Consider the following 26,831-nt stretch of genomic DNA (forward strand, 5'->3'; position numbering starts at 1 on the left):
ACACTAGCCAAAAACACTGGATTCATTTTCTAAAAGCACAGAAAATGTGACAGATGAAAATAGTGCCTTTTGACACATGATAGTGTCTCCTGAAGATGACAGATCAAACTCAGACCTGAAAAGGCCTCTAGAACAGCTTGAAGCCCACTGCTGTCAAAATTAGAGGAAAACTTCAGACCTCACACGGCAAGGGAATATCAGAACTTTGCTTAGACAACTAGCAATTGATCAAGAGGCACTAAAAAGTTTTGGCTATTTATTACCTCTCACCAAAAGTAACTGAAATGTGACCTAGGCCCTGAGAAACCTCATTTTAGCAGATATTGGTGAGCATAGGAATATAGGGATTAGCAAAATGTTCAAGTGAAAAGGATCATTCTCATTTCAAATAAGCTGCTGAACAATATAAATTCAATAAAACTGTTCTTCAGGAATGAAGTCTCCCAAATGACAGATTGATCTGACAGCAAAGAAATAGGAATAATAGCAAATTCAGGAAGTACAGGATCCAAGTCATTAAGCAGAGGAAGACTTAACTGAACGCTCGTGATCAAAGCTAGTACTAAATTACAATATATGAGGAAAAGAGACTTAACTGTACAATAACATAGAGGGGGTGAACGTTATGGGCCTGAGAAAGAAAGACTTGCAGCTGAAAAAAGTGCGGAAAATCCAAAGTGCCAATGCATTTTCAAAAGACACCTTGAGACAAGTTTTCAAAGAGCTCAAGCATAAATAAGACCTAAAACCTAAGACCTAGGAAGATAAAGTTACCAGTCAGAGGCAATGAGTAGATCATAAAGTACTTGCAGAAGGTCTCAAAAAATCCCCAAATATAAATAAAACCCCAATTGTGATGAGAGAGGCATTCCTATCTTCTGACTTATAGAAAGTCAGAGCTTTTACCACCAGATTTCATTTGTATAAGAATTTCCTGGAGAAACTGCTTAATTTGGCGAAAAAAAAACTAACCCTAAACCACTGGAAAACCACAAGATCCAAATCCCCACTGCAAAGCAGTGTAGTGGTGAAGGCCTCATTTAACTCCTACGCAATCACTTAGCACTCAGAAAGGAAATATTAGTAAAATTGAAACAACAATCTTGCAATCTCTGATGGTGGCCACAGAAGAGGAATTCTTTTTAATGACCAAATGATTCCACTAACTACAGAAGATGACTGTGATAAGTTGTAGGAAGCCTTGTGGAGAAATGTAGGAATATATGGTTACAAGAAAAACTATCACTTGCAGAGAAACATCTCATCTTCACCTCTTTGTTTTTATGTTCTAAATATCCTGTCTGGATTCTTTTGAGTTCAAGCTATTTTTTCCTCCAATTTGTCTTTCTTCTCAAGCTTTCTGTAAGGGAAAAAAACCCAAATCCTTGAATCGCTGCCCCAGAGTAAATAGCTTAGTATTTGTGTATTTCAAAAGATCTAAAAGCCCCTATTGTGTTGCCCACCTGAAATTACCTGACAATCACACTTCTGGAAAAATACCAGAATCAGCAGGAAAAGTCTGACTCACAGACTAGGAGAAACAAATCTGAGACAGGTATCTCTTTTTGTTTGTAAGCATTCTGTGATCCTTCTTGCTTCACAACCAATTTAGACTCGAATTTCCTCTTATCACAGATTCTATTTTGAATTTAAGTTTTGAGAAGGAAAATAACAATATGAAAAGCAGGCTTTTCTAGCACCAGTTCATAGGAAATTCACTCAAAAAAGCCCTGCTAGTAGAGGTGAAAAAAACCCCTTTAAATCAGTGAAAAAGTACATAAAGCCTTTGGTAACCTTGTTTCACAGGTTTGGGCAGGATTTTGGTTTTGTTCTTAATCAAAAGAACTTTTGGGTTAATTTGCTTAAAAAGACCCACAAAACAGGGCACAAACTACTACTAATTACAAAATATCCCAACAGGTTGCAAAATCAACCAACAACAACTGCAACAGTCTCTGAACAGGTTCACCTCTTTTGTCTACCATTTACTTCTGTCACTTCAGAATTTTACCAAGGATGCTCAGATCCCTAAAGAGCAATCCAACATGCACACATGCCCAAGTGAAGGGAAAACAAGCCTTCAACAGAGCAATAATCTAAGTCTCCAGAAATTATGGGTTTACACAATGAAAAAACATATTTGAAGTTTATCAAGTTTCAGAAAACAAGTATTGCTGTAGTTTTCACTTTACAAGACCAAACCAAAAAGCATTCCATGGGAATTGTTTTATAGGGTTATGCAGTCCCTGCTCAAATTAGGCACTTTTGGAAGACTACTCCTTTACTGTGGCTTTCAGTCACTACACAAAATTAAAATAATAACAGCCAGAAATAATATTCACAAAGTGATACTGCAGCAACTTTATTTATTCAAAAAAATTATCCTTCAGAGGTGTCAAATATGTAATTTGAAAACTTAGAAAGAAATTTCCTGGCTTTCACTAAGCCATGTAAAACCACACCTAGTAATATGGCTAATATGTTCCCTAGCTAAATTTTATGGTTTGTTCCCTCACAGCTCCTATGTCATTATTCATTTCTATCAGTCTCGTCTCCCAAGTAACAAGCAATAGGACAAGAAGAAATGGCCTCAAGATGTGCCAGGGGACAGTTTGGATATTAGGAAAAATTTCCTCACCTGTTCTCCTCAGCAGAACAGGCAGCCTGGAGGAGTGGTTGAGTTGCTATCAATGGAGTTATTTAAAAGATACGCAGTTGTGACACTTGGGAACATGGCTTAGTGGTGGACTTGGCAGTGTTAGGGTAATGACTGGACTCAGTGACCTTAAGAGTCTTTTCCAATCTAAATTATTCTATGTTCTCCCCTCAGCTTATCCTCTATCTGATCTTCCTCACAACACATATATTTCAGAACCATGTCTCTGCCTTTCTCCACACTACCTCCTGGCTTTCTATAGCCCTGCAGCTGAAAGCAAGACAAAATTACCAATTAGGACTCTGTCAAATCATGAAACCAAATGTATTCAGAATACAGTATAACACACTGGATTCAAGACAGGGAGATGAAGTGAAGGGGTAATTTCCATCCTTTTTGCCTCATATTTTTCTTCCATGTGTAAGAATCAGTGATACACATTATTAGCATTGCAATGGAAATGTTTCAACACAATCTTTCACACCCCTCTCTAAAGTGCCTGCAGCTGACACATGTAGTAGAAAACCCAGTCTCTGTTCCCTGGTTTCATCTGATAGGCAAAAAGGGCTCAAGGTAAAGATGCTATGTTAAGTGCTATGTTCACAGAAAGCGACACTGAATACAACTGATCAGTCACCAATGAAAGACAACATCGGTATAAATCACAAATAAGAGAATGAATTCCTATTCCAATGTGCCAAAAGTTTTAAATCAGTAAGATGAGGAAGCCATCACTAGAATCAGCTATTTGTGCAACAAGCTCTAAACCATTGTGTAAATAATTATTTGCACAAGAATTCCTATTTTCAACAATATCTCAGTGTATGTCATAAAAATTAGGAACATTAGTGTTTATTACCTCATCTCAACTAACAGCTGAAAAGCACAAATATTTACAAGAACACCCACCTCTATAGTTTTTTATGATTTAGCCATAAAATTTGAAGTTTCACAGACAAATTATGATCTCATGGATGTAGGACAGATCTACCCAGAACTTACTGGAATTACTCATTATTTACATGAGCATTACAGAAACCATAACTTTCATTGTAGTACATTAAAAATAAGAAAATCCATCATCTGCACATATTACCTGGTTGCTGAAGTTGGAATTGTATGGGCAAAATTAAATTGCTTCTTTGGACACATTAAGTGGAAAACCAAACCAGAAATATAGGCACTAATTTAAAACAGATTCAATCATAACCTGCACGTCATATGTTTGGAGAAGGAACAGATTTTGCACTTGTTTTGTAATTTAAATTACTTTTACATTGTTTTAAATTATTACATATTCTAAAACAGATAAGTGATTTTTGGCTCATAGATTCGTATTTTTCCACAACGTTAAGCATGAACACTTGTTGTAGAACTGAAGGAGGAAAAGAGGGCAAAAGGACTTGGTTTGTTGTGGGGATTTTTTAAGGGATTGGGAGATGCACAAGGAAATAATTAAAGCCATTTTTCTTGTATTATACTATACTGTTGGCTCAGTCTGAGCTCAACATACATCATCAGAAAGATAAAAATACTTAGAAAACTAATAATGATAGTCACACTTATATTTAATCTCTAATGAAATGTCCCATATTGTAACTTTATGTCATGTAAAATTCTTTCCCAGTGGAAAACAAAACAAAAAACATTATAAGAAATACATCTCTTCATTCAACTAAAACAGTAAAATTGATATTAGACTAAAACTTGCATGACAAATTAAACCACCACTACCCACACTCACAATGGGATATATACAGGTTTTCTGGAGCTAATCATGCTACAGGAGTACCTAGTGGGTATCTCCAAAGGCTCAACCACATTCTGAAACAAATTGTAAAGAATTGAATAGAATCAGTCTATTCCAAAAACATTTCACAGAAGATGACACCATATGCAATAAGACTAATATTAGAACCCTCTATCAGGATATTAGACCTGCTGTCACTAAAAATCCCATTCCTTACCATCAATTCAAACAGCTGTTATTATTTTTAGTGTACTGGAACTTCTACAAGTGAAATTTGCATCTTCCAGGATTATAGATAATAATGAAAATGATTTTTTTAAAAAAACCAAAAGAGTAAAAAAACAAAGAGTAAAAAACAGAATACCATACCTTATTTCAATTAAAGACAGATTCTTGTTAGTCCCAGCAGCCTTGAAGTTTGGAGTGTACCTTTCAAACTTGGAAAATAGCTAGTACTTATTATCACAAACAAGAAAAGGTTGGAAAGGCTGGTGAAATGTTAGAACACTGGGTATGGGTCCAAAAGATATGGGCACAGTTCCTTACTTAACCTTTGCAAGGGATAGGAGAGGAAAAAGGAATTAAGAAATATGTGTTGCTTCAAAAGATCTCCTGTAACACCTATACCCACCAATTAGTTACCTTCAAAATAAGAACACATTCCTACTACTTCCCCAGATTTTCTGAAAACAAAGTACTTTTATTGTTGCAAGGCTCTCAAAGTACTATGGCAGCATGAATGAGTCATATAGGTAATATGGAGTGGGAGGTCATTTGTAACAGAACATAAACCCAAGGGAGGAGCACAGGTAAAAGCACTGAAGGCTTGGAATCTCAGGTAAAAAATCAAGCTTGAAGAGACCTCTTTTCACTACCTCCTTAGATGGAGGTTCCACAAGCTCCCTGGACTACTTGTTTCAGTGCTTATCTACAATAACTGCATCTAGTCTGAAATCTGTCACTACAGTTGTGAATGTTGCTTCAATTCTTCCTATTTCTGAGAGAACCACAGCTTTGGTTCTCTTTTTATGCAACCATGCCCTCGAGACAATGATTACTCTCAGTAATGTCTTTTCCCAGGCTGAACAAATTTAGCTCTATCAGTCTCTTCTCGTATAATACATTCTCCCACCTCCAATAATGCTAGCAGAGGCATTATTCACTTTGTGTCTCTGTCATAAACATGCAGCCCAAAACTGGGCACAGTGTGGTGTCACAGCTGCAGCCAAAACTATTGCTCCAGGCCAGGAGCAGGCAAGCAGAGCAGAGGCAAACCAAAACTGCCTATCCAACTCTCTGTTGGGTAAAAAAGTTTCCCTGGCCAAAGTCAAAAGATGGAGCTTAAGAATGGATCACTCAACTGCTCATACTCCTCACTACTACTCATAAGGACAGGACTGCATAGTTTTTGCTCAGCAACATCATGGTTTTCAGGAACATTACTTCTCTTAGCCTCCTCTAAGCTTATCACCAGCAAGTACTCAAACTACCACTTGTATAAGAAAAAGGCTAGGGATCCTTAAACCATATTCCTGTTAGCAATAAAACAAACAAAACTACAAAAAGGAAAATAAAACCACCAATTTGTTTGCATAATTTTGGTGGGGTTTTGTTTCAACTTGAAACCAAATCTACAGCAAAAAGATTGACATTAGCATCTGGCAATTGATGCCAGAGGTAAACAGAGGTAAAATATGCATGGATTAAATGATTTCTCTGTACTTCCATTTGCTTTAAGTATGATTGGTCTTGCAGTCTACATTTAAAATCTAAAATCTGTTACCTGGATCAGGTTCTTCCTAGGTGGGGCTGGTAAATTGCAGACTACTGGTAATTATCATAGAGACTAAGAAAGCTTCACATACTTGGTATGGCAAGTCAGATCAGAGATAATTGCATGACAGAAGCCTGTGTCTGCTTTGAACACTGTCTTTTGGCCCTTTAAAAATTAAGGTTATGGCTTCAAAACAATTGGCAGCATTTATTGGCTTCTTTTTTACCACTGACATACAAAATCTCTGCATTTATGAGCACTCTACTATTTACATGATTCAAAAAATTAAGTGGAATGGTCTAATGTTGCTGACTGAATATTAAACAATAGATGGACTATATTGCTACTGATCTATAAGCAAAAGTAATTTTCAATCATCTTATGCATCTCTATTGGTAGGAGAAAAAAGTTGAGAGAGATAAAGTAAGACACAGGAAGAAAGAATTCTGAAAATTAGTTTCAAAATCACAAACCCAGTGTTCAATAATGACAATTAATTTTCTCATTTCTCCATGTTCTAGCTCTCTATAAACAGGTCACTTTTAAGGGAAAATTATACTTTTACTTTATAAATGCCAAGCAACTCATACAATATAAATAAAATCATTAGTATTATTTACACACCTATATATGCACAGATATAAGGACAGGTAGGATATATATGTTAGGCATACGTGTATACTATATATATATGTTTATTAATATACAAATACAATATGCATAGAAACATGCTGGCCTCTCACACATGTGTGTACAATAGCCACACTCATTTTGCCTAAGCCAAACCACTCTATGTCAGCTTTAAGCTGAGAACAGGACTTTACAGCTAAAAATCACTGAAATATACAAGTTTCTATTGGAAATGCTTAGGCAGCTTTAACTATAATGTTGTTAGGAGGCTCTGCCATAATTCTAATCCCAGCATTTAAAACCATGCAGTTACCATTGTACAGCAACATCAAAAGAACCCCACTGCCTCTCCAGCTTCAATGACCAAAAACACTTTTAAGAATTCGTGTGCCACACAGCAAAAGAAGCGAGTGATTTTTAAACTCCTAAAACAATACTCTTTATTCATTGTTACTATAGGATAACAATTCATCTCATAAAATTACAAATAGTAACAATGTAAAGTTGCATACTTGAAACATAAGTAAGTCCACACATTCTAAAACATCCTATTTTGTAATTTTGGTCAGTAATGTCAGACTGAGATGTTATCTTCTTGTGATACTATCCCATAAGAGAAGCAGCTTATGATAGGTAAATATTGTACTTTATCTTCCAAAAGCATTGAGAAAACTCTTTGGAAAACTATCAGAAATACAAAAGAAATCCTCCTGATACTGCAGAACACACATCTGGCTTCTCTGTTAAAATGGCATCTGTTACGAGTTAATAGACCAACCAAGACACATTAATAAGGAAATACATTACACCTGAAGTACTTCAAATCCTGTTTTGACACCAAAATGACAACTGAAAAGAGGACAGTGATTGCAGTGGTACCAAGCATACTTCAGACTTCAGCTAAGGCTCAACTAATACCTTCAACAATGAAAGGGTTAAATCAGAAGATTTGGTGAGAAGGACAGAATAGTTTCTCTCAAAGTAACCTTGTAGGTGGGAATGCTACATCTGTCACCATTGTAAAACTCCATTTATTATGCCTAGTGTTCATCCTCTGCCTGTTTGGAGAAGTAGAATTCCTGTGCAAAGATAACACTCTACATGCTTGAGCCTCTTGCTGGGAGAGAGGAAGATCATAAAAATACTGCCTTGTAATAAACAGTGTTTGCATGAGATATATTGGGCAAACCAAGCCTACAGGAGGCTGTGTTGTCGTGGGTCTCTTTGCACTGGGATGAACTAAGCCTAACAGAGCCTGTGTTCCTGTGGTCCCTGCCCAATGTTGTTATTGGGTCAGTGAAATAAATCTACTCTTTGCATTTGAGCTGCGATTTGGTGGTTGCCCTAGTTACCTCTTTGTGTCAATTCACACAACTTCTAAATGCCACTAAGTCCATATGTCTGTGTTGTACAGCTACATACTCATTTACTGCTATCACAGCTAAGACTCAATTTTATTCTCACCATATTTTTACTTTTTGCGTTAAATTTTGTACATAATTATTTCCGTGTGGATAACCAACTAGTGATATATAAAAAATAAACTAAATGTTAAAGGATTACTCTTGTGAGTATTTTGTCAAATTAAAAGAACTGGAAATGTGCAAAAATGTGTGACTACATTTGTATTAACTTAGAACAGGCTTCTACAGTTGTATCTAATAGTAAAATGCAGTTCTGCAAGACTGAACAATATTAAAGGTTTGAATGTTTTCCAGTAGTCCTGCCTGATTTTCTGTGGGCTTATCAGTTGTCACCATAACACTGCAGACATACAGAACAGACAAATGATGGCTACAGATGCACTGATCAAAGAGGCTGCTTCAGCCTTCTCCTTTTTCAATTTAAGAAGTTAACAACCTTGGTGACATAAACTGGAAAGACTCAAGAGTTCTGCTGATAAACATTTTTTGAAGAAACAGGTACTCTTTCTTCAAAGAAGAAAGATGTATGTACCAAATACAATTTTTTAACATGGCAGGAGAAGAGTAAGGTCCTTATGAACTGGAATTGAAAGCTGGGTTGCTAAATCCATATTTAGTCAGCTATATAAGCAGACCTAATTTATAAATATTTCAAACATCCTCATCATCAAACACTGTGAGAACCCCGGGCTTGGTCTGGGGTCTCATGTGGGGGGTAAAGTCTCTCCTCCAACCCGTGCTTCCAAAGAAAAAATCCACAGCCTCGTGTAGTTCGGTCTCAAGGCAGTTTATTGCGAGTTATCTAAAAGATTGTCTTCGCAGGCTGTGGTTGTTTGATCAGCAGCCCAGGCAGAGACACACACACTCCTAACACCCTCTCTGTCTGCTGTCTTCTTCTCCTCTCTCCCCACCCAGGGCTGCTGCTATCTTTTATATGATATATTACATGTTATAGGTTTACAGTTTTTCCCCAATACCTACTACCTATGTTACAAGGTGCTTTTCTACTTTAAACTAATCCATAAGTGCCAACATCACCAAGAACATGGAGGCAAGGAAGCAGAAGGAGGAAGAACAGGATCAGCCCACTTTCCTCCATCTTAGAACTTCTAACCCCTCTGTATAAAGTAAAAACCCCCCTGTACAATACTAAAATTTTTCCCCTCTACTTTGTAACTACTTTTACTATACTATCTAATCCTTTCTACCTTTAAAGTTAGTACCTTATTCCATTACTCAAACTCAAAATCACAGCTGTTTCCAGCTGCCTGCCAGGGTCTAAAATGCTTCTAACCAAGGCCTAGAACCTCTAAAAATGTCTGAGAGACATTTTGAGTTCCAACAAAACACTATTTGGGTTTCAAGGGTGTTCAGCATAGTTTAAAATAAGGCCACTAATTTTAGAGCCTAAATAAAATTCAAATAACTTAACATTAGGATCCTGTTTTGAAAATGTCAGAATCTTGCTCTGAAGTTCTTTGGTTTCACTAGCTTTGATGGGTAAAATCATCTTTAAGTACAGATGAACAGGTTAGACCAGATGTCCATCTATCCCACAGTCACTATTAGTACAGTAAGAGTTTAAGGAAAAACTAGGAGTGTGCTATATAGCAAAGAACACTTTCCTCATCATACTCTTCTAGATCCCAGCAATATATGATGCACCTAGAAAGATTACTTATACATAGCACTTGGATAAGAACATTTCCTTGTGCTAGCACTTAGTACAAAACTACTACATTAATACATTAATTCAAACAGAAAAAGCAGTAATCTTACATTATTCAAACAATGTATGCCAGGAAAAAACTTTTAAAACCATTGTTTCAAAGAGAGAATTTCAACTGAATGCAAAGGCTTACAGTTCTCAGGAGGGTAAAATAAACATCAGCACATTTGCTCTGAAGAAGTAGAAAGCTGCTACGCAGTTTCTAACATCACAGAAATACAAGGGATTGGTGTGACTGTGAAAAAGCTAAAGTAGTTAAACACTGCAAGAAAAGTCATAGCCTCAGGTGCAAGCTCAGGTGGCACCAAAAGTTAGAGTTTCTGTATTTGAAAGAAAGTTTTTCCTCAGGGAATGAAAAAGAACAAGGAATTCAGAGTCTCTTCAGGTTCTGAAAAAAAAATAAAGAAAACTGAGTTGTGAGAAGAAACATCAAAACACTAGGATTTCAAATGGGATCAAAAAAACTGGATTGGGAGTGAACTGATTTGAAGAGCCCAGACAACTAGTGAATACACAGACCCTACTTTTCATCTGAAATCTTTCATTCAGCTCTGTTCATGTGAATAACTGCTGGCTCATATGAGAACATCTGCGACTGTGAAATACCTCTGACACTTAAATGCCAATGGGGTTTGATAACTCCTCAGGAAGTACCATATAATCAACAGCATCAAAACATAGTGCTACTTTTAATTTTCTGATTTTAACCTCTTAGTTCTCTGAGTGCATGAAATGCACCTTTCAATGTAGTGTGAAGTCAGGGATCTCTTCCATGAACAACCTAATTAGAATCTCTAGAGCCTTATAGTCTAACATACTTCCCAAATCCTTTTACTCCAACTTACTCTCTTCTTCTAGTGAAAGAACTTAAAATTAAATATCTAACTGCTGTTATATGTTCATGAGATTCTCAACATTCTAGAAAAAGCACTGAATCTCAGGCTTTTAAGCTACTTAAATTTGGCCCATAATGTTTTATGAATTTAAATTCTGTACAGTTCAACATAATGTCACCAACAGGCGTAGGCCACATCGTTCTTTTACTAGCATGAATTTAGGAGAAGCTATACAGTCACTTAAATTAAAACAGAGTAAAACTAAAGTGTGGAAAACTAAACCCTCCATCTTCAAAGATCTGTAGAAGTAAGAGGAAATGATTGCAATTAATATATATTTCCATACAAAAGTCCATAGCAAATTAAAAAACACATGAAAATATGAACAGAAAACACAAGCACAATGAATATGCTTTCAACTACGGTTTTGCTTATAATTCCTCTGTCAGACTTCAAGAGAAATGTAGCTGACCCACAATAGCTGCCACTGAAATAGACAGTTCAAAACACCTAATTAGATAATTCTGTGCAAGAACTATCATAATTTCATACCAATCTAATGTGTTGGGGAAATACCTCTCCTAAATAAGCAGCATTTTGAGATGTGAAAAGCACAGTAAGTACAATTAATGGAGGAACAAAGAAAAGCACCAAATGCTGTAGAGCCCTAATATTTCAGATAATGACTAAAATTCATATCTGTTTCCTTCTCTGGTAGACAAGAGTCCAATTAGAGTGCTGATAACAACAGCTTCTACATGCTGGCATGCTGTATTATGTTTGTACTGTTACAGATAGACTAGAAGATAAAAAAATAAATGCTACAGTAACCTTTTTAACCCAAGGTAATTGCTAACTTTTTTTTCTTTGTGTGGGTTTTGACATGGATTTGCACAAAGCTTATTGTTAGCTTAAGCAATTTAGGCAATTATCATTGCACACATAGGAATTAACCATTTAAGAAGCTTGCTATGTACAGAGGTTTCTATTGGAAAAATCACATCTAAGAAGAACAAATTAGCTATCATGTAACTTAATAATCTCCTGCCCAAATACAACTTGATATTTAAACACCTTAAATTAGTTCTTAAATTAGTTAAATTTTGAAAAATTGGAATGTGTTTGGCTTGATGCACTGTTAAATGACAGGCATCAAGAAATATGCACACACCTTCTTTCATCCTTATTTTCAACTATATTGATTGCTTGGAACTGACAGTGGTTAGATGAAGCATAGGGGAATAAAAGCACAGGATTTTATAATCTCCTTCAAAAAAAACCCCCACAATTATAGTATTCTGAACACACAATCTGGACTCAGATAATGACAGATGGTTTTGCAACAGAACTCCTTGCAGGTACCTTTTTCTATAAATTCTGGGAAAGGTACATGCAGGGAAGGCACTAAAAATTTCCCATAGAGAAACAGCATATCAACAGCTAAATAGTGAAGATTTCTCCTACTGTGTGCTGTAATTTTGTCCCAGACATCACTATCTGTTTTCTCTTTAATTTTGAACTACTTGTGTGTCTTGCCTTTCATGATTCCCAGCTCTTATCTCACAGATAAGTGAAATGACTGGATTCTTTCCCAATTATAGCAAGGCCCTGTGACAACCCTTTAGTACTATGCCTTTGAAGTCACAGAAGACTGCTGAGCAGCAGCGAATTTCATATGGCACACAGTACCACACCTCACTCAAACCAAACCACCAGGCAAAGAACTGGAGAATCTGTGGCAGGTGCACAAACCAGCTTGATGCCTTCACTGAGTGAAGAATATAGTTGAAAACTCAGCAACCCCCAGTAAAAGGTATCTAGAAAGCAAGAAGCCTTATATGACAGAGGAGGGTGACTGAATGCTAAAGTTTTATGTTTTCTAGATGCAAATGAAATTTAAAAAGCCAATAAACTTCTACTAAAAACTATACAATATTGTTACTGTGCCACCATAATTTTCTACTTTTAACCCAAAAGAGTATTGCAAGAGGAAAGCTATAGGAAAAAAAAATCTACAGCTTGAAAGGGCCAGTCAAATCAGCTAAAGGTTATAACACTGGTGCCAAACCAGGAGTTTGGTGACTTGGAACATGGGACCTGCTTTGTAAAACCTGGCCTGACAGGGTCCTTTGGTCAGAGAAGGGTAAGAGCAGCTTCAGTCCTAGGCTTGCCAGATCGGTGAAGATAACTTTAAACTGAACTTGCTGGGGAAGAGGAACCTCAACTCACCCCACTCCTATAATGCCCAGAGCCTGGAGAGAGGTCACAAGGGCACCTGAAGAACAGCACAAAGGAATTCCAGCTAGTAATTTAGTTTCCTCAAGGGCCCAATTTAAAATCCTTCATGCTAATGCATGCAGCACAGGGAATAAGCATGGCCTGCAGGCCCATGATCTTACTGGCATCAGTGAAGTTTCTACTGACTGGAAAAAAGGAAACACAACCCCCATTTTTAGAAAGGTTGGCTTGGGGATGACCAGAAGGATGGACAGAAGGATGACCTGGGGAACTACAGACAGGCCCGTCAGTCTCTACTCAAGGTCAAGCAAAAGCACAGAGCAGATCCTTCTGGAAACTATGCCAAGGCACATCAAAGATAATGAGGTGATTGGTGACAGCCAACATGGCTGCACTACTGACAAATCATGCCTAGGAACTCTGGTGGCCTTCTAAAGACGAGGTTACAACAGTGGTGGACAAGGGAAAAGAAACTGATGTCATCTACTTGAATGAAAATCATTGGACATTGTCTTGCACAACACCTTTGTCTCTAAAACGGAGAGACATGGATTTTATGGAAGGACAACTCAGTGGATAAGGAATTGGATGGTCACACTCAAAAGGGTTACAGTGAATGGCTCATTGTCCAAGTAGAGAACAGTGACGAGTGGTATCCTCAGGGGTCAGTAATGGGACTGACAGACACAGACAGTGGGATCAAATGCACACAGCCAGTTTGCTGATGACACCAATCTGAGCAGTACAGTCAAATTGCTGGAGGGAACAGATGCCATTCAGAGGTACCTGGACAGGCTTGAGAGCCTTCAGAATTCCATGAAAATATATAATATAATCCTTGCTATTTGCCTTCAGCTTCTGAAGATAAGTGTTTGACTAGAAACCCATACATTGGAAATGCTTATGAAGAAACTCTAGATTTGGATTTTAACATACTCCTGTTCTGTCAAAATATAAGGCTAAAATCAATGTCAGAAGAAAACAAGACAATGATATCAAGTGTTTAGGTCAATAGAACCAACTAAAGAACTTCAGCTTCACAAAAATTCACATCTAATAAGCTTATATTCTAATAAGCTTATATTTCCCTTCCCTGCACCCTGTTAAAACTAAATTAAAAAAAAAAGGAGGCAAACAAACCTACTCATATGAAGTCAGAATGAAACTTTTAAGTTTGGTTTAAGAAAAATAGCACAGCAACTTTATATTGACAGAAACTTGACACTGTTAACTAGCTGGAAAGAAGGAGTCTAACAAAATACAGCAGATTGGATACTAGTAAGCTTCTTTACCTAGCCATTCCCAGGCTGGAAAAGTTGGAAGGAACTATCAGAACATCAAGCCTGGAAAAGGGGTGGGTACCCAGTGTGGCATAGGCAGCTGAGAGGCATTGAGGAATTAGCTGAAGCAGATATTCTTCACAGCTTTCCATAAGGCACCAGGGAGCAAAGACTCTATAAGGAATAACTGCTTGCAACCTGGCAGCAGGATTTTGGAAACGGCAGGGATATTCCACATGACCACATACTTCTTCATGCCACCTGACAATAGAAAACAAAACAGAACAGTACTTAATTGTGATATCAGAAATGTGCACAACTGACTATGCTAAGACAAGGATATTCTCCAGCTGTCAGAATGATAGAATTAATTTCCATAGAACCAGCTCATTTGCATTCTCACCCTGTTCACATATGTGCAGTGCTTTGAAACACTCACTACTATATCTGGGTAGAACTCATAACTAAAGAGAGAGACTAGTCACACCTTGTTTTTATAACAGATAGGCATAAAAAGAATAAGTGCTCAAAATATATGTAAAGAGAACTAATAAGAATACAAAAATATTTACTCAGAAAATTCCTATTCAAACTTGGCTATGAAAATAAAATTCTATGCATATTAACATAACATTAATACAAGTATTTTAGGTTCAATTGCAATGTAATTCCAGGAGGGATTTTTTCTGTTGTTGTTATTAGAATTCTCCAGAATCTTCAAGTACATTTTTACTATCATTATTATTATTATTATTATTATTATTATTATTATTATTATTAAGTTTAAAAACCCAGTAGATGTCAATTTAGACTTATTATGCTAGACATACAACAATACCACATAAGGCTAACCTTACTTTATAGTACTTTTATAGGATATTTAGAGCTCTAGCTGGAAGATAGGAGGGGTAAATTAAATTCTTCCTAAACACTGTCATATACCTTCACAATAAATTATCTGCCCAAATAGATTCTTATCTAAACAGAAATCAGCTTCATGTTTTCACCTGTTAGTCCATATTCTCTACAGTACACAGCCTCTCCTTAGTTTGAAACTTCAGTTTAAGTAATCCAGTTCTACTCTGCCTCAACAGGCAAAGCACATAGCATTGCCCTAAGCAATAATGCTTGGAAGATCATGTTGATACAGAAAACAAAAGGATGACGTGTAGAAAAGGATGAGATTTTGCTGAAGTATTAACACTTTAGCATCTTACATAAGTCTTTCTGTCAAAGAAGTGGACCTTTCATTGACTACATATGTAAAGAAACCACATCCATTGCTACACAATTTTTTTTCTAATGGTGGTTTAATCTATTATTATTATCTATTTCTACTCTAAAACAATGTAACTTTGCATTTTATTATCAGAATTGAGATTAGGCAGGAACATGAAAGCTAGTACCATATCTCTTATAGATTGCCAATTCCTTAATGACCACAAGGAAATGAAAAGTTATAAATATCATAGATCCATATAACATTTACTTTGATACAGCCTCCTTAGGTCAAGCTCACTGGCACCTGGATACAAATTACATTACAGGTAAAACTCATTGGCACCTGGACACAAATTACATTACACATTTCAACAACTTCTTTCAGAATTCCTTTCTTTTCCTGCTGCTCTAGAGTTAATCTCCATTATCTTATCTGAGACATATGCTTAACATTTGCTTGTCTATCCATTTCACACCCTTTCTAGAAATGTCTGCTACTGTGAGTATTATTGGTTTGGTGACCTGGTCTCACTGACTAAAATAAGCAATGACCTCTGCTGTGCTAACTCCCAGCTAAAGATTAACTGGATATAACTGTAAAACACAGATTTTTATGTCCTGATTAGCTGCAAAACAACCTTATACATTTAGGGCAACCTTTATTGTCTATCTACAACATGCATCACATTTGCAGAGGATTTTTAGAATTTTTTTGTCATTTTTTTTCCCAAGACTCTGTTAGTTCTGTATCTTCCACTGACGTTAACTGCTGCAGATACATCACACAATCTATGCCAATTAGCTCTTCCAATAACCATTATGCAGATAAACTTAAAACTATGACCATCACACTGATAAAACTTCCACTAATTTTTATTTTTGCTACAAAAAATTACAAAAATATTTCCCTCTTTTCAGAAATTTTACAAAAAAAACCCACAAAAAACAAAAAAAAACCAAACAAAAAAAAAACCACAAAAAACCAAAAAAACCCAAAACAAACAAAACCAACCCAGATATCCAAATGTGGTGTATGTTTGAGAGGAACACATCTACAGCTTATTTTTGTGGAGTCAGTCATATTGTAAACATATAAGTAGCAAATAAATAAACACAAACAAATTTCTAGAAGCTCATCAAACCTATAAATTATTTTAAAATTAGAACAGATATTTCTTACTGATCGTATGTAAAGTATGACAATTTCTATTGTCAAGATTAATTAGCATTTTTAACCAAAGTCAGACGAGTTGCAAGACATTAGAATAATTTAATTTTAAATTTCAACAAAAACATCCATATTAAGTTCTCAAGTTCCAAAGTCCCAGTAGTTCCACTGTCTTAATGCCAAAAAATTATAATTCAAAACAGCTGTCTAAAAGACAAGTATTCTTTAAGTGAAGTTTTGAACTGAGCAACAGAAAAATGTTAAATGGTTAAATAATAAAGTTAAATAGGTAAATAAATAAAGTTAAATACATAAAAACTTGTAACCCAAATAATCTTCTACAATCAAACAATTTCTGTTTATGTGGGAAGAGTAGTGGACCTTGTTTGCCCAGACTTTTGCAAACCATTGGCCACAGTTTCCCACAGCCTTCTCCTGGATAAACTGGATAGGTGGTCTGTGAGATGGGTACAAAACTGATGCACAGGCCACACTCAGAGAATAGTGATCACTGATTTTCACTAATGCTGACAGACTGTCACAAGCAAAGTTCCCCAAGAAATTGTGCTGGGCCCCACACTGTTCAACATCTTCACAAACATCCTGGATGATGGATTTGAAAGCATCCTCACCAGGTTAGCTGTTGAGGTGGACACATCAGAAGGGAGAGGCATCTCAGAGACCTGGACAGGATGAAAGAGTGAGGCTGGCAAGAACAGCACGGGGTGCAGAAGAGACAAGGGCACAGTCCTGTGCCTGGGGTGACACCACCCCAGCACAGGCTGTGATCTGCGCGCCTGGGGAGCAGCCTTGCTGACAGGGACACGGAAGTGCAGGGGACAATCTCTTGACCATGTGTCACTGGCATGGCACTGCAGCTATGAAGGCAATCAGACCCTGGGCTGCAGCTGCTGGGGCACTGCTGGCAGAGAGGGACAGAGCGGATCAGCAGCTCTGAGCACAGCTTGTTGGGCAGCACCTGTGGGAAGCATCATGTCTCCTTCTGCTCCTCACAGTTCAAGGAACACAAAAAAATGAACAAGGGCTGCAGAACCTGCCCTGTGGGGAAAGACAGAAGGAGCTAGGCCTTTTCAGGGAAGAGGAAAGAGAACCTCATCACAGTGTTTCAGTACTTGAAGGGCATCTACAAAGGGCACAGAGTCACTCTCTTCTCAAGGAGCCACATGGCCAAGACAAGGGCCAATGGGTGTTAGATATCTCTATCTAAGCTCCTTCCCAGGAAAGAATGAAGCAGATGAATTTTCAAGGTCCACTACAGTCTGGGCTGTTCTGGGATGCTATGATATGAATTTGAAAAGCTGAGAGTTATATATGAGGAAATCAAGTCCCAAGATTTCTTCCAACTAAGGTGAACACATGTGAAAGCAAACAGTATTTTTCCAGAAATTTGTTTTCTATCTTCAAATTTTATTTTCAGGTATATATTGTTCTGCTCATCTACCACCCTGTAATAATTCAAACTTAATGAATTTTAACTAGACTGGGAGGAGGAATAGATTGGTCCAACTCTATTTTATGGGATCACTGTACTACATCTTTCAGGTACCTGGTCACTACACATCACCCCAGGCAAACCATTGCACAGGCCAGCTCTAACTGGGCAATGAGACTGGAGGAGAACAAAAAAGTAAGTAGGCAATATTGTAGTAGGAGTCATTAGTATCCAGAATGGACTGAGTCAAGTATTCTAAGAAACAAGATAGCACCTGGCATTGCTGCAGCAGAGTGTTAAGGATACAGGATACAAATCTAGTGGAGAGTGGAATTTATAAACCCTATTGCTCACTAAACAGCTTGCATTCACATAAAAAGAACCACTCCCATGAAATAATGCCTTTGGAATTATTTTCCTGTCAAGATGTTTCTGTTCAGATTAAACAAGTTCTATTTTGATTCCTGCACTAATATGACTCATTTTCACATTCCACTGAGTAAATGGAAATGCTACCCATATACCTAATTTTTCAATAATATTATAAACACCAACCTTAAATCAGTTTGTGATGATGGCAAGGAAAACTCAGTGTTTGTTCCAATAGCAGCTTTTTGTTTGAAGGACTGCTGTTTAACTTCCTGCCAGCACCCCACAGCAATAGTGAAAGTGGATGCTGGCATTGGCATGGACACATAGTAGTACCAGCTCAAGATACCTGTAAACAAAAGAACATTTGTACAGACTCATCAGTGTTACAGCACATGTTAGGTACTTGACATCTGCATGTACATGAGATTTTGGGTCCCATCTCCCACCTTACAACCTGGTATTTTTGTGGAGGAAGTAAAATCAATCACATGAAGACATATAAGAACAGTTGTATGCAACCACCATGGATTTTGTGTTCTGTTTACTTACACTTGCAACTTTGCTCTAACTGCTGATGTCTTTACCTGTAAATAAATCATCCATAAGTGGGATTTTATTAATGCAGCTTAACATGATTGTACTGTTACTACCCAAGTAGGACCCTTAAATACATACACACACACAATATAAAAATTAAAATCTTTCAACCTTGTATCTACTCTGCTATGATTTTGGCTTGCTTGTATTATTATCTAATACAACCCAAAACCTTTCCTTTGTGTTCTGGGCAGCACCAAATTGATAGATAATTTGTAACAAACACCACTATTATCTGTGAATTGGACCCAGCTATTTGAGGTACATAATATGTCAACCAGGCAGTAAGAAATCAAAACTTAGATTCAGATGAGATATTACATAAGTAAATTTGGTCATGTTTAGCACCCCATGAAGGTGCTAAAACAAAACAAGAATCTATTAGAAGGTAAAAATATGCTAAGTTTTATCATTATGGGAACACAATGTGGGGAGACAGAGTATGGTATAGGATTACTGTATGTACAAACACATTTTTATAATGTGGATGTTCTAGAACAGCACATTTTCCATTAATACAAAAGTTGCTTAGATTTTCTGTTTGTCCCGTTAAAAAGGATATAGTTTAAGAATCACATCCATGTATTAGTTTATCGTCATAATACAGTTACTACACCACACTAACAGATTAATTATCTTGAAAATAGCCTAGCATGAGTTAAACTCTGATGAATCATGTGCAAATGACTGTAGCTAGGGCAACATGGAAACAAACAAACTTCAGTTATTTTGAGAGAACCTTAGTACTTGTTCTTTTTCAAGTCTTCTGACTAGGACTATGGAACACTACCAAAAGGGAAAAAAATTTTTAAAATACAACTAAGTGGAGACCACAAGGCACAGAGGAAAGGAAACAGACAACTGCTGCAAAGCATCACTTGATTTCCTACCTTAATGACCTAAGAAGGTCAGGCTGTCCAAAGGAAGGACAAAGAAAAAAATCTTTAGTTTAGCCTCAACAGGTTTTCCACCTTCTATTTAGCATGACAAAACAATGCCATTTGTGAAATCTTCTGGGAGGCAGATAAAGTCTTGGCCTCTTATATGCACTAGAAACTACTTATACTCCTCCATCCCATCCCATTTTACGTAACATCCATGAAAAAAATGTTGTCAGTATTGTCAGGTGAACATCTATTACTCCTGTAATTTTCCTACGCTCTTGTCAGTACATAAGAAGAATGGACGTATTTGTTCCAAACACATTAAGAATGAGGAGGATAACTTTGCAAAATTTTACTCTGCCTTGTGTTTTTATATTCTTATTACCTTAACAAAGTTACAAATAAGCCAAGACAAGCAAATGTCACCTTGTGAGAAGAGGTCGTCCATGGTAGCAACAATATATTATTTCAGAATACCAAATTCCTGATGTACAGAGTTTCATTGATAGACACTGTGCTAAAGGCCCAAGCCCACACAGATTGTAGTTAGTAACAACTTTGCCATTAACTTACATACACACAGGACAAGGTTCAGAGGTTCTGCACTCAGTGCTGCATCTAAATGCTACAAAGCATTACTAAACTCTCCATGTAGTTACATTCGTTGTAAAAACTTAAGAATTAAATAACATCAGAGAAAATTGTAATCGAAAAACTGTCATGTGTTTTCAACTATGGTTGGAAAAAAGCATGGAAGTCAAAAAGCAATTACAGAAAACTTTTCCAAATGGCACAAAGTATAAAGGAAAAGTCTCTCACAACTGTGAGATTGTCTAAAAGGAAAGGGTGTTGTCCTGTGCTAGGTAGAGATCAGAGAGGGCTACATGAGAAACAAGTTTAGTAAGACAGGCTAGAGCAAGCAAGAGGGTTTTTTCTCCTAAAAAACAATGCACAAACAGCTTGAATAGAATATATAAAGGGCATGGCAATCTGATTAGCAGTTCAGAGAGAAGAACAGCATGTACTGCATTCAGAAATCTATACAAATTAGCAATGAACACAGTATTCAGAGCTGACTTGATGCAAAAAGACTAACGGTACCAAAGGCCCTTTTACTTTGCAAGGATTTTAGAAATCATGTGAACTGTGGATCCTCCCAGAACAAGATCCACGTTTTATAACATCTCTGCATACCTACCCAGGGGCTCAGTCCATTCCCTGCAGCACTTTTTGATATCTTCTGCATTCATAATCAAGAATACCTATATATTTATCTTACAGTTGTTGGCTGAAATCACATACGCAAGCATGACAAGTGAGTTCTCCCTATAGAACCATAGGAAAACAGGCTGGAAAACAGTGCTGATCAGTGACTGAAAAGGTATTTTTGCTGGCAGAAGTTCTATCTGGAGAAAACCATGAAGCACTGTCTCAAAGACAGCTTAACTAACTCACTGACCTTGTGTCTTCTCTCATTACTGGTAAGATTGTCTCCCAGCCTGACCTCTCCCATTACCTCACTTCCTTCCTTACACTGTCTTCACGCCAGTGAGCTTTGTTTTGTTTTCCTTCATCTGTATGCTATGATCTATCCCAGCAAATATATTGGGATCACAAGCTTCACTCAACTAATTTTTGCTGGTCTCCCCATCCTCTGGCTGCATTGTACTTTTCAGTGTCAGTCTTGGAGACAGCTCCATCTCTAGGATAGCAGAAAACAGTGCAGCTGAAATGTGTCTTTCTTTACCAAACACAGGATTTTGTACCATAAAAACATCTTCAGACTAAGTGAGAACACACTGGGAAAAACAACAGGTTAGGCTGGGATTAGTCCATGGGCAAAATAGATCACCCCAGTCCTTGTACTTGTAATGTAATTTTAAAATAACTTGATTCTTACACATAATTCTTTTAGGCAATTACAATATATTCAAAACATTTTGCTAATTTCCCTACCTGTAATTCTGATTTTTTTTCAGGTCTGCAATGCAAATATATTGTGTCATAACTGCACTAATCATGCATCAACAACCACCTATTCTAGAAGTTAAAAATGAAAAACTTTGCATGTTTCCAATGTTTAACAAGAGTAGGAAATTTTAATCTATTCATAATTTTGTAAAAGAACAATTTAAAAATTATTTATTTCTCCTACTTGAAATAACAATGATGAATGATGTAATTACTTCCTAGAATTTTTAATGCATTCAGCAATATTTGACATAATTACAATTGTTTGAGTCTTGTAGAGTTCATTATAACTGAAAAAAAGGCCAAAGCTCTATCTGTTAATGTACATTATGAACATTTTTACTTACCAGTATATTTTTTGTCAAATAGTCTGCACTAACACAAACACCACAAAATAGAGCTGATGTTTACTATTTACTAAAACCCACAAAGTTCAACTACCTCTATAGAAAAGGAGAAATAGCCCCACACAACAACAGATGCACAAGGTAAGAGCTAGTGCTAATATATAAATGTGCAGTGAAGTAAGTAGTTATGTAAAAACTACTCACTGGCTGGAGCACCAGGATTAAGAACCCCCCAGCTTTCAGAAACTCTTTGTGACTTGTAGGGATTTTCTGATCTCATCTGAAATCCAGAACTCCCCACAGAGCTCCCTCACATTCACTCCACAGCATTAGCTCAGCACTGGGTCAGAGGGATGAGTAGTGCATGACAAGCTCTCAACTACTGTGCTGTGAACTCTGATACATCCTGGAGATAACCAACACAAGTACTGCACTCTTAAGAAACTATTCTTGCTGCTAACTACATCGCAGGAGCAGTGGCTCTTCTAGCACTCTATTTTTTCTCAGTACCAGTATACTCCTCACTTACCATGCAGATGTCAAAACAAGATGAAGGATTACATAGTAGAAGAGTAACCACACAAAAAGCATGCCAGTCTGTTTCACATTTAATGGCTGATTATCCTCTTCTTGAATATTAATTGAACTGATAGGTGTTTGTGACTAAATGTATTTGCAGATTCTATGTGCTGAAGGAAAGTAAAACTGACAAGTGTATAAAAATAAATTTAATGCTTAAATGGCTCACATTACACACATGTGTAGTGCTCCCTGTCAAGCTTTCCCTCAAAGAGCATTATTAATTGCATTTTTCTGATCAACTTCTCTAAGTACTCCATAAAAAATGCAAGGTATTTAAGCACTTTTGGTCATACTCAAAGAGTTACCATTTCTATTTGTGTAATTATTCTAGCACTATTTTCAAACAAACGTGGGCACCCTCTATTTCAAATGTCAGGATCAACCACAGTTTTATAGGAGGCAGAATGCAAAAATGGCACATATGGTAGGTAACAGACTATTGCCAAAACCTGCAAATACAAGTGGTAAATGAGGAATCTCCATATAAGAGTACATCTAGCCCAACTATGCACTGGATTACTGCATCTGCACATGTAGAAATGTGTGTCTGTGAAGCAGAATGCACATCTCTAACAGCTTGAAGGAATCAACTTTGCGTGTTGCTTTCTTACTGTCTGCCTCCACACTAGTTTTAAATATGACTTTTAAAGGAAAAAAAAAATCAGCTAACTTGTAATTCTATTCAAAATAAATTTATTCATAACTGCTTACCAGATTGCTAATTCTTCCCAATAAATTGCATTTTTACAAAATATATTTTATTATTCTGCCAGTTATGTATGATTTTATAAATATGCGGCACAGCAATAGCATACTGTATGTAAACAACTTTGCAAACTTACTTAAATTGAAGCTATCCTGGAAGGCTTTCTGGTGTGTAGAGACAAAATTTTAAGTTGGATACATTTCATGTACCTTCCAGAATTGCCAAACAACAAGATATATGTGGACAGGTTATTTAAAATAACAGAACATTTTAAACTTTTTAACTCTTAGAAATTGTATTAATTAAACTCATCAATTTGTATTCCTAAATTCATTAAAAATTTATCCAAGGCTTTAGATTAGCACTTACATCTTGGGTTTACTTGGATTTTAAAACATTCCTCAGAGTATTACTCCTTTTCCTTCTTGCCTCTGTATTAGTTTTGTAAATTTTTACAATTCCAAACAGCTTGCTGATTTTTCATGTCCAGCTGTATGTAAACAAGAAAAATTAGTGTCTCTCATTAAACTAGTTAAACATTGATGGAAAAGCTGTTATCCTAGTCTGAAGTCAAAAGTGTCCTTTCTTTCTTGATGCTGAGACAGGAAAGTGCTATTCTCCAAGGAAACTGAGCAGCTCATCGTGGCAGTTTTCCATATTTCAACAGCAGAGACAAGCCTTGAAAGAGGCCCCATATATGGCCAAATATAACAAGACAATTCCATGAAAATGGATTAACTTGATTCTTGAATCAAGAGACTTTCACTTTTTTTCCCACTCAATAATAAGCCTGCCCATTTAAAGGGGAGCAGAAGACACTTTTCCCCAGAAAAGCTTAATTCTAACCTTTTCCTTCAGCTATGCCTCATCAGAACTACTCACACTAGAAGGTACTGACCTAGTTTGACAGATTATATAAAAACTCACAAGAACAAGACTCACTTCATTACATGTAGAATTTATACAAGCCTTAAAAACTTCCTTCTCTGTGAAGAAAGTTTAGATAACAAAGTATAACCAACACAGAAGAAATCCTTGTTTACTTACAGTTGAAAAATATATGTTTTATCAATGCAAACAACCTCCCCCCAGAGATCAGATTTTCAGGGCACTGACCTGATATTCTTCAGATATTACATGTATTCCAGGCAACATATACATTTGGCACAATGGCTGCTTCTAATCACATGCTGAACTAAAAGTGAAGGACAGTTATCTACTAAGGCCTGAAGCTGTTGAGAGCCTGATAAGGTACTTCATCTACAAAACTTGAGTACACTGTGATTAAAATAAAGCAAATTTATGAAAAGTGAAACCTAGGTTTGGAAACACAGAGGGAAAAAAAAGTAAGCAACACAATGAGATGTAGAAATGTAGACACTTAAAATACTTATGAAGTTATCCTGAGGCCTTGAGCAGGTAACTTTTCCACAAAATGACATGGAGATTACAGAGAGACATGGAAGTATTTTTAAAGTTAGGAACTTCATTCTTTCACAAATCATGTATTTACCAAGGTTGAATTCTAATTACAAAAGTATGGAAAATAATTTGCCTTGAAAAATGTAATTCACCTTCTTGAAGCTGGACTGGTTCTGCTGAGTTTTCACCACTCATTAACACAACAAAGTCTGCAGCTGTTCGGACTGAGGCTTGCCACGTTGACAAGGCAATGGGTGGTTCTTGGCATGGGAAGAGGGCTCTGTTGTTTATTGGTGATCCCATTGTGTAAACACATGGCCTAGATGGAAGAAAAAGAGATTGAAATTGGAATTACAATAGGGAAGACTGAATTAAGTTCTATATAAAAAATCAAAGATGTTGTCAAACTGAGGTGGTTTCTTTCTTTACCTTCAGCTCTGCAGGTTCCAAACCTGTATGAAATGAACCAATCAAAGTACAACCTAAGTCATTTAAGACGAGAAAAGCAAGATAACTACAATACCTTCAAACTAGAAAAGACTAACTCCAGTTTTTGCATGAGTTCTCAGCCTCATACAATAGCTTCCAGATGAACCCATAAGATCAAAGAAAGCTTCTGAGTATCTTCTGATGATGCCATTGCAGGGCTTCACCAACACCTGTAATACCTCCCTGCTATCATCCTAGTAGTGCTTCACTATCATGAATCCAGTCTTCTGGATTAGCAACCTGGAGGCTCATGCAAAATCATCAGTAGATCTAGTTTTGAGTCTTCCTTAGTCCAAGTGTCAATAAATTCTGACATTTTTACTTTTAATTTCAGAGGTAATGCACCCTAGCTCACCAGTCTGGGAATTTCAGCCACAAGGCATATTATAAGAAGAATTAATTTCTATCCTGTTAGTTTCAGCCTCCTCCTTGCTTCTTACATAGAAATCTTCCTTGTAGTACTGCCCTTTCTGCAGTTACTCTAAACCTCTCAGTCTACTACCCCTTTCCAATTTCAGCTGCAATATTTCATGACAGTAAATTTCTTATTAGCCATTTAGCTACAGCTGGGGAGGTAACAAGGCCTTTCATTAGCTCCTTCTAACTTGCTGGTGGATGGACTTAGTGATTCTTGGTTTACTTATTTTGTTTCATTTTTCAGTATTATCTAAATTCCTATTATGTGCATAACAACACCACTTATCTTAAGGGGGGAAAAAAGCTAATGTTTCAATCATAAATTATATAAAAAATCCAATGTCAATAGGTCTCTCCAGTAAAAGAAAGAAAGTCCTGAAACCATCACTTCACTACACGTAACTTTTTAAAACCTAGGATATTTAAAACTAAATATTATGGGAACAAAATACATTATTTTGTGAACGCTTGAGGCTAAAAATATTCCAATCAGTATCTTTCATCACTTGACTTGAAAAATTATCAAAACACTTCAGAAAGCAGGAGACAAATTGTTAGGGCAAAACTGATTTAGCAATGGCTAAGATCTTAGCATTACTCCCTCCAAACTGCTTTTCCTTTCAAATTATTCCTTCTCTAAAGCCAACTTCAAACTATACACAGAGAAAGAATTTGGAAACACTGACAGTCACAGATTAAATATATTCCGAAGATATTTTTGCCCTCTTGTCATTGCTATCTGTGCTATTTAATCCAGAGCTGTCTTGGCACTTTTAAATTACTATGGCTTAACTAATGCAGGCCAGTTGGTCTTCCAGCAAAACACAGATGAAAGCTGAAGTTAAAGTAGGCCTATTACTATTGCACATAAGCAGAAAAAGAAAA

The 26,831-nt window shown here is 36.7% G+C and overlaps 1 protein-coding gene across 2 annotated transcripts in view; it reads right to left on the bottom strand.

Annotated features, from left to right (window-relative positions):
- The window catches only part of AOPEP (aminopeptidase O (putative)), a 181,873-nt gene that overhangs the window by 141,601 nt on the left and 13,441 nt on the right, over nt 1–26,831 (bottom strand). For both annotated transcript variants that reach the window (XM_021531143.2, XM_021531146.2), the window contains exons 3-5: nt 25,193–25,359; nt 18,715–18,877; nt 14,330–14,578 (exon numbers count right to left, since the gene is read on the bottom strand). In XM_021531143.2, coding sequence (XP_021386818.1) covers nt 14,330–14,578; nt 18,715–18,877; nt 25,193–25,359 — 579 coding nt within the window. The remainder of the gene's footprint in view (nt 1–14,329; nt 14,579–18,714; nt 18,878–25,192; nt 25,360–26,831) is intronic.

The sequence above is a fragment of the Lonchura striata genome, chromosome Z (assembly GCF_046129695.1).
Source record: "Lonchura striata isolate bLonStr1 chromosome Z, bLonStr1.mat, whole genome shotgun sequence".
NCBI classification, from domain to species: Eukaryota; Metazoa; Chordata; class Aves; order Passeriformes; family Estrildidae; genus Lonchura; species Lonchura striata.